A 9,859-nucleotide genomic window follows, 5' to 3' on the forward strand; every position below is an offset into this window, starting at 1 on the left:
AAGCACCAAAATGATTGGTTAGGTTTATGGAAACATCCTGATCTGGGTTACAAAGACTACTTGGATAAATTTAGGGTGCCCTCGCCGTCATAGTTACAATAATAAACATGTGATTAAGGTTAGGGAGCGATTGAGGTCATTCTTAAAAAAACGAACAGTCTGGGTGAAATAGGAAACAAAAAACAAGTCGATGTGTTCAGGTTTGTTTTCCTTTTATAGGATTTGTTCCACTCTCATCATACTTACTCCTGCTAGTAGAGGGCTGAAGGGTTGGCTAAACCAACTGACGCTGTTGTCTCTAAAATATATTTAAATCAACAGAAAAATCTATTTTTTCCTGCTTTAACTGCTCACTTTCGATGGAGATACAGTATTAGACCTTTAAGGAGGGATTGTGAGTTGACTTTGCATCATTTTAAAGGGTCAAAGGTCAAAGAGGTGAGAAACAACTGTCTCTAGCTGCAGTTTGAACACAATTTGACCTTTGACCCTTTATGATTCCTCCTGTATGTGCACGCTGTGTGTAGAGAGGTTGTTTTATGAGTTATTATATTAGTTTGCCCATAGCTATTAGCTGACATTTCTGATGGAGTACAGAGTTTCCCTCGCTGACACCTTCTCCTACCTCCACCCGCCTGTCTTATTCAGCTTCACACTTACATTGTATTTTAAAGTTGGTGATCTTCCTGTAACCTTAGTGGCACACAGCAAACAAAGAGAGCTTATTCATCCTTTCAGTGACAGGCCTGCAGCAGCACTGACTCAAAGACTGTGAGTCCTATTCTCTTTTTTAATTAGCTTAATGCTAACGTGGACATATACAATATGTATGTCATGCACGGTCTGAGCTTTGGACACTTATTTGTTGTGTAATTTTACAAATACTTTATAGCATTGATTACAACTGAACCTTCACTCTGTCCTTAGTGAAAAATATATCTGTCACATCACATCTGAGTGTGTCCGCCTGATAAGTGAGGAGGGCAGCGCCTCCCTGCAGAGCTTGACACTGTGTTATACAAGCTAATTTGTTCTGTTTTTGGGCTCTTTATGCAACCAGCAGGGAGAGTTACAGTTACATTATCTCCATAATCAAGTGAAGCAGAGCAGCAGCTCCTCAGCAGGGCCAGGATCCATTCACCATCCAATTAAATTAAAGTGTAAACTGACACTGATCTGGTTGATTATAAACCTTTCAATCTAAAAACGTCTTTACAGATGGGACGCATGAAGCATTTTCTCTTTCACAGGACAACAATCAAAAGCCTCTGTGGTATTCCTTTGATCATTTAAAATTAACTTAACAATGCCGATGAGTAAAGCTCTCATCTTGAACATGGTACATCACTAAGAATTGCAAAAACTTCAAGGTCTACTGTGCAAGATCAGGAGATCCATTCACCATATTTAAAAGGCGGCCATTTTCCTCTGATGTCACGCTCACTAATCATTGTTGTGTTCAAGGTTTCAAGTTGTTTAAATGAAGGGAAGTTCACCACTCAAAGATTGATACCCAACTGAAAAGACCACGTTGTGAAAAAACGGAGGGACATCTGACCATACATCAATGTAAAACAGCTAACGCTAGCATTCAACTTTTTAGCTAACATTACCTTTTGATAGCGTCGCACAATACAATAGAAATGACTTAAAATAATTCCAAAATAGCAACGCACATCTTGGACACAAAGATATTTAAGTCTGGTCGTAAAACACACTAGACCTTTCGTACTGTATCACGAAACAATATCAAATGGTTAGAAAGGAAGTGGTTGAATGCTAACGTTAACTGTTGTCCTGCTGTAGCTAATGGGTCACAGTGGTGCTTGACGTTAACAGTAACAAATGACGACATGTTGATGATTGAAATTAGAAGTAATTGGAATGTTTACCATTTTTGTTTAGCATGTTAGCATAACAATGTTTGCTAATTAGTGTAAGACCAGTTGATTAGATACCGGTACTGGAAATTTGCAGGCACTTAGTCATTAAGTCCTAAAAGAAAAGGATCAACAGTCAGATCTCCAAATCAATCAAATCAATTGGTCGCAACATTTCTGTCTGATCCACAAAGGCGCCAAAAGAACCAAAACACATCACAGCCTGAGTCTCAGAAAGCTCTTCATCCTGTTTGATGTGCTCATGTTTTATAAAAGCTAGAGCTGAACAAGTGCACGAGAGTCATTTCCTGCTATATTCCTGTCAAAATAAAAGCCAGAAGACTCCCTGAAAGAATCCCTTAAATGAGGTTTTCACCTCATGCCCTCTCACAGGAGAACATCTCTATCATCTCACTACTGATGACAATATATCATTTAGTGATGCATATTTCACAGTCACATGTCGTGTTAAAGATTTATGTTTATTTGTTTTGTCACCTTTTTTAATCTTCTCAGTCCCCACACTCCTCCCCTCTCCTCTGACAAAGTGCTGAAGTACCCGTCTCACTCTGCCCGTCTGATGATCGGTGCCCATGTGGAATAGCTGCTAAGAGTTATATACTTTGTGCACTCAACCACTTACCGCACTAACCTCTTAAGCTGACTGAATAATAATGATGATACTAATGTAAGTAATTATCATTAATAATTCAGGACGTGCCCTCTAATTACGCCTCGGCTGGAAATGGATTCACGCCTGGTGCCGATTCAAAGTCCATGTCAGTGATGAAAATAGAAAAATGATCAAATGTTTAATTCATTGTCAGTCCGCACACACAGACGTCAGATTCACTGACCCAGAGAGGATTTGCTGAGCTTGTCTGCTCTTTTTTTTCAGCCTCAGCCTGTTTCACATTCGAGCACTAATGTGCTTCCACACTCGGTAGCTTCCCAGCACATCAACAGACGATGTTTTGGTGGTGACAGAGCGACAGAACCAGTGCTGGAAGGGTCTGATCCATTTCTGATCCGAGACTCTTTTAATGTGAAGAAGGAGTGGTGCCTGCAAATTTACCAGCAGATTTTCCTCACTAGTCCGAGGCTCTAACGCTGGCTTGATGCTATCTTTTGGGATTAAAGCTGTTTGTACATGCCCTGAATGAATTTGCATTCACTTCCTCTCAGGGGCGTGTCTGGGGGGTGGCCTGGGGTGGACTGGGCCCCCTCTATTGCCCTTTTTCCATTATACGCTGCCTTTGCCATTTTACATTCAACCAAGCAACACTGGCGTAAAACCGCCCCAGTGTGTGTATTTTCACAGCGAACAGGCGTTCTGGAAGCATTAGGTGCATAACGTGTAAACAAACATGCCGCTGCTCCACCCTGGTGGCGCGATTTAAACTGATGCTACCTCCGATGCTGGCTCAGAGGCGGAACGACTTCGCCCCTCTAATTCGCCTCCGTATGCGACGAGGCGCAACAGAGACGTAACAGTCCAGGCTTGAACTGGCAGTGTAAACGGTGCTTGGGTTGCCACCCCAGGTGCTACCCAGTAATCCTCAACCATGATTGGCTGTCTGCCCAGTCAGAGGCGGGACTTATTTTCAAACTAACCTTTTGGGCTAAATTTGTTGCTTTTATGGCATCTCAATGTAACACATTTTCTTGTTCCTGAAAATATGAAGCATTGCGGATTTATATTTCGCCACTCTGTTGTTGCTCTTTAAATAAAAAAGTGCAGGAATGTAACAACAGTATGATATCTAGTATTAGTAGTTTAAGTAGACCTGATTAATGGAGACTGAAACGGCGAATTAATGCTCTTCAGACATGTGTGTGCCACCCCTGAATACGTGACTGCCCCAACTGGGCCCCCCTCAGTCTTAAAAGTGTGGACATGCCCCTGCTTCCTCTCTACAACAGACTCCGTTCATAAACGACAGACGATGAGCTCATGTCTGCGGATCAAACAAGAGGCAAACGGCCAAATGATCTGTGAACAGAAACTATTTAACAGGAGGTGATTCACAATAATAAAAATGCAGATGTAGCAGGTGATTGTAAAGGAATGTTTTTCTAACTGCAAACATATGGAGACTTTAAAGGGTCCTAATCTTGAAATGAGTGTTGTTCATGAGCCAAGAGGACGGTTAATAACTGCAGGGATTAGATATTAGACTGAAGATCAGAATGTGTCAAAATGTGTTTTTACTTGTGAGATAGACCTTCCGAGGAGGAGAGCAGAAAAAAACTTCCAGTTAGCATTTAAAGGGTCAGTACACCATCACCAATACCACCATATTGTCTCTGTTACCTCCCTATTATAAATGTTTTAAGTTAGTGTCCAGTTTTTTGTGATTTCACCACGAGGTTTCTGCCTAGACATTTTATTTAAAATACTTCCTGTCCTGTTTAAACTGGATATTCCACCAAACACACATTATTTAGGGACTATTTTTCTGTTAGGAAGCAGTTATATATTTCATAGCCATTACAATCTTTAATGCTTTGTGTAAGTGCCACATACAAAACGCTATAATCTGGTATGAAGGCAGAAAACTCAGAGACAGACACCCAAATGTCTCTGCAAATATATAGAAAACCTGGTAAGACAGCCCTGTCATATTTGGGTCCTTTAAAGTTGTAATCTCAAAGATCTCAGTTTCGTTTCCTTTGGCGGCACCTTTGGCGATAAATGGTAATTGCGGGAGCACACTTCCCAGATATCCAGACAGTGTTGCATGTGTGACGTCCACGGTTGGCTCTGGTTGTAACTCTTGATTTTCCTCGCTGACAGTCGCTTTCCTTTTCAGACTGTTTGCCTTCATCTGAGCGTCGAGTTTGTTTTTTTTTCTTTGGATTTTCACTTATTGTTGAAGTTGTATCTGTAGTCATCCATCTTTTCTTTGTTTGTTCAGCCATAGTAGATTACTGTTTACTCGCAACACTTGCAGAGACCGAAAAAGCAGCCGCTTAGCTCCGCCTACCCTCTCTGGCAGACCAACCACTGCTGGGTGATGGAAAACGCAAATGCAAAGGCTTTCATCAGTGGGCCATAGGCTCAATCACCATTGTGTTACCTCATTCGGTGATAGTGACTTATTTAAATGAAAATCTTAAAGATTATAACTTTAACTTAACTGTACAACACACAACTATGTCAGATAAGTCAAAATCAACCTTATCACAGCACAAAAACATCACAGCTGGAAGATGTTTTTTATCTGATGTTTAAGATGAGGGAACAGCTGCTGTTAATAACATGTATGTTTAAACATGGTGACGGCTAGTGAGGGAACTATTAGACTGGGAATTGGCTAGGAATGATCATGATGCACCATGCCGTGTGTGTGTGTGTTTGTAATGATGTTTTAGTGTGTCTGGTCCTTTAATTCAGCTTGTATAAACATAATAAGATATCATATTGCACGTCCCACAAAGACTACTGTATGTCAACATGCGTTAAAGAAAAACACACACAGACCAGCTGTCCAAGAACAACACCACAGCCCTGCATGTCCTCGTTTCACATGTTCCCTCCGTTATCAGATGTCATACCGCACATCAGATAACACACAGAGGATATGAGGCCGCCCCTTATTTGTACAACAAGGTTTTCATGTGGTGTGTTTGTCCTCTACGCGCTCGCGATGACCTTGAACTGCAGCACTGTGGTCGCATAATGTGATGAGCAGCCCTGGAGGTGGGTGACTGTTTGGAGAGCAACCCAGAGGCCCCACACTTCTATCAAACCCGATCCTGAACGCGCAGAGGAGATCCCCAAAATCAGCGGCCATCTTGAAAGCTCATTAATTTCCCCCTTGTGATGTTTGTCACATCACAGTTGGGGAGTAAATGGACACCCTGCCCTGCGCCTCATCTTTCCACTGTGGAAAGTGATGACTGATTGTGGCCTTCTTCACTTATGTTTGATTATAAGTAGAGCATGCTTGGGCCACGTTTTATCATGTGATTGCTGTTTTATATTACTGTAAGTTCAGTGTAGAAATCCCCCAGCTTATCGCCTGCTTTGCCTCTCTTTAGGAGCCTACTTTAACATCCAGATACACACTGATTTCACTGGAGCACCCTGTTCTTTGCAGGTGTCCTGTGTTGGATCTGAATGTCGTCAGTCCTCATTTTAATTATAATTTTAAAGAATATGACAGGAAATAAGAGGTTCTATTTTTAAACTCCGGTTGGTGACAGAAATAGTTTTAGCCTCTCTTTCATCATGAGAAAATGTTAATAAATCCCAGCTTTAGTTAATCATATAAAACCTGAACAAATTAGATGTTTCATCCTTGTTCTGTGGACTCCACTGTAAGTCATGGCTGCCTGATATAGCTTGTACAGTGCGGTATCTACAGTGTTAATGTTGTGTGCCAGCGGGCCTGTGGAACAGCGAGGGTCTGGTGTTGTCATTAATACTTAATGGCAGGCTGAAACGCCAATCACTGTGTTTGCTGCAGCCGCTGGGCTCACAATTACAGAATGCAGTTACAGACACCCGGGGTTGGGTTGGTGTGCAATTAGTGGCCAACATCTGATCTGGTTACAAGTCACAGGTCACCACTGACGACTGGCCTGGTTACTAAATACACAAGGAAAGCTCAGATAGAGAGGGTGATAGGGACCGGTTCAAAACAAATGGAAACAACCTGTTAGAGAGAGAGGCTGTGTCACTTGTATCAACAAATTACATTTATCTCTCTCTTATAATTGAAATGTCTCATTTTTAAACATGAAAATATGCCATTTCACTATATAATATGTTTACTTCTCCCACTACTGCCTCAGTTGGTTTGGTATGAGTACAAGCTAATGTAAGCTAATGTTAGCTAACTTCAGATAGATAGATGTGGTGTAACTGACATTATGATATCTGATTTCATAAACTATTTTCTACATGTGCTCCAGTTGCAAGATGTTTCAGCTTCAGATAAACATTATGTCTTTAAAACAAATGATTTTAAAGAAGTTAAGACAAGTTCAGTTCCATATTACCACTTGTGGCCAAAGGGATCACTGCTGCGCATAACATCAGTTTAAATTCACTTTTTCCAATGATTTTTTACAGCACCAAATCCCATCAAATTTATGTTATGACTCTACACACTCAGCAGTCATACTCTTTATAAGATTATTTACAGAGGCGCAACTTATTCGACCAATAGACAAGCACCAACAGTGACAAGGACAAACTTTCTTATAACAGGTAGAAACCTCAAGCAGAACCAGACTCATAGGAAAACAGCCATCTGCCTCAACTGTTACTGTCTGAAATGCCACAATGAAACAGTACGTGATATCTTTTAGTATACATGAAATTATATTGTTTAGGAGAGATATTACAGTATGTAAGCACCGGAAACAAAGCCAGCATAAATATCCCACAATGCAATGCAATAGTGACGACAACAACATAAGAAAATGGCGGAGCACAACAAAGGAAGCTCTGACGTGACATTAAAAAACACTTTTTTTCTGGGCCCAATATATGTTTAAAATCACTTAATTGTTTGGTTCCATCTTTGCATGCAGACGCACTATTGTGGTTGCTACTAGCATACGGTAGCTAATGTCAGCTATTGTTAGTGAATGTAATTGACAATAATTACTTGTGCTTGGGCTCCTGTTACAGCATGTTGTAGCTTATCACATGTAATTACCACTCATGGCCAAAGGGGGTCACTGTTGGGCAAAAGCTAAGTTTCAGTTTTTATTTATGTGGCACCAAATCACATCACACATTATCTAACGACACAAGACACTAACTGTTTCTAGACCGTACTGTATAATATTATATACAGACACCCAACAATAATCCACCAATAAACAAGCACTTGGCAACAGTGGCAAAGATAAACTTCGTTTTACAGGCAGAAACCTCAAACACAACCAGACTCACAGGTGTGCAGCCAGTACCACACTGCTTCCCAAAATCTCTGTTAAAACACTGTGTGATTTTTTTTAAGTATGTACATAAGGTATTTTGGTATTAAACCAATGTTTCTAATACTATTTTCGAGGAAATATCACTGCATGCAAGCACTGAATGTCGGCCTAATATCCCACAATGCATTGCAGTAAGGATGACTGCTTAAACACAACCAAGGCAGTTTGGCTAAATCACTTTCCCAATATTTAAAATGTCTGATGAACAAGCAAAGCGTTGTGCAAAGATTTAATTGAAGTCGTGTCATAATGAAATGACTAAAGCCAACTACATGTGAAGGCTGTGTAATAAAGTGAGAGCCGGGAGCTTTGAAATGTTCGAGGCATTTTGCAGCAGGAATAATGAGCACGAGCACAAATGAATGTCTCAGAACTTAAGTTCCCCAAAGCATCTTCTCTAATGAATCCTTTAGTTACGAGCAGCAGGACCTCCGAAGCTTGTCCTTTATCCTCTTTCACTTGACTGCTGCAGTTTGACTTTGATGCAAAAATACTCAAATACAAAAGGAGCTGATGAAAAACTGTTTGTTCAACAGGTTTCTCTTTGTTCAGTTCTGCTTATTTCTATATAGTTATTTTTAATGTGTGAAACTGCTGGCGGGGGGGTAGGTGTCAGACGAAGCGATTAACTGCACGCTGCCTTTCTTTACATTATCCAGGGCAGACATTTAAAGTGAGTGATACATATGACTGTTAAAGAAAGCAGGGTGAGATTTTGTGTTATAAAACATAAGCTTAAGCATGTACAGGACAAAATCAACAAAGAGATAAGAGGTACGGCTTTGTCCACAGGGGGCGCCAAAATCTACACAAACCAACAGTTCCTCACAGGAGTTTTACAGGAGTACAGGAGTTGCTTGATAATCTGCAGTAAACAGCAGTAACATGCTTCACATGAATGCTTTAAGCCACAACAAATTTTTCTGCAATTTGAGGACTTTTATTTTGAAACTTTAAGCTTATTTTGCAAATAATACCAATTTACGATATTAGGCTTCTTCTAATCTGTAATATTTTATATTGCAGTATTACCACTGTTACTTTAAAATGTCAAGACATCTGAATATTTACTTCATCTTTGCAGCCTTATACCACTTTTTACCTGTTGTACTCAATGCTGGGCCTTTCTTCAACCTGTTTTGTTACTTAAATAATATTCTGTTCCTAGAAGTGTTTTTTTTAGGTTAAGTGAGTGTGTGAAGACTAATTCCTCCGTGATACCTGCTGTAATATTCCCTGTAGGATTTATGAGTCTTTGGAGTCTGTCAAAAATGGATGCCTGGCTAAATATTAACTTAATTTCAAGGCTTCACAGTCAGGGATGTTGCTTCAAATCAAACAGAAATTGGCTCTTAATAATAATCCAACAGGTCAACTTTTGTCCCCCAGCAGTGAAATAAAGTTAAAGTATCCACCGCTGACCTCAGAGTGATTCAGTCTCTTACCTATGGTGGTGATCACAGTGATGGCGAAGTAAAAGGATCCGGCGAATTTCCACTGCACCCCGGCTTTGTGTGGCTTGAGCTGCAGCACCACCTTCTCCAGCTCGTCGAAGTCCTCCGTGGACAAGTTGAAGGTGTTGAGCAGCTCCGCTTTGCGCAGGTTCAGCTCCCTCCACTGGCTCGTCTCCTTCTGGGACTCCAGCGCGTCGAAGATCGCCGCGCCGACGATCAGGTAGGTGAAGGTGCAGATGATGAGGGCGAGGGTCCGCACGTTTTGCCTCTTCATGGTGCTGAGCTGAGGGTCTGCGCGGGTCTGGAGGACGGGGAGCTCGGCTGGCTCATGGCTGGCTCTGACGGAGGAGCAGAGGAGCTCTCTGATTACTTTATGAGCCGAGGAGCTGTTCATTCAGCACCACCCTCCCTCCCTCCCTGTCTCCCTCCCACCACAGGAATCCTCCCCCTCCACCCATCCGTCAATCCACCCCTCTCTCTCTCTCACTCTCTCTCTCTCTCTCTCTCTCTCTCTCTCTCTCTCTCTCCCTTCTCCCTCCCATAGCAGAGAAAAACTGTGTGTGACCC

At 41.4% G+C, this 9,859-nt stretch overlaps 1 protein-coding gene across 1 annotated transcript in view; it reads right to left on the reverse strand.

Moving 5' to 3' along the window:
* Nucleotides 1-9,569, reverse strand: part of kcnk3a (potassium channel, subfamily K, member 3a) — a 38,686-nt gene extending 29,117 nt beyond the window's left edge. Inside the window, exon 1 of the mRNA XM_069657467.1 lies at nt 9,284-9,569. Coding sequence (XP_069513568.1) covers nt 9,284-9,566 — 283 coding nt within the window. The 5' untranslated portion in view covers nt 9,567-9,569. The remainder of the gene's footprint in view (nt 1-9,283) is intronic.
* Nucleotides 9,570-9,859: the final 290 nt, after the last annotated feature.

The sequence above is a fragment of the Semicossyphus pulcher genome, unplaced genomic scaffold (genome assembly GCF_022749685.1).
Source record: "Semicossyphus pulcher isolate SPU_LCO1_2020_fin unplaced genomic scaffold, fSemPul1.0.p SCAF_11, whole genome shotgun sequence".
Taxonomy (NCBI): Eukaryota; Metazoa; Chordata; class Actinopteri; order Labriformes; family Labridae; genus Semicossyphus; species Semicossyphus pulcher.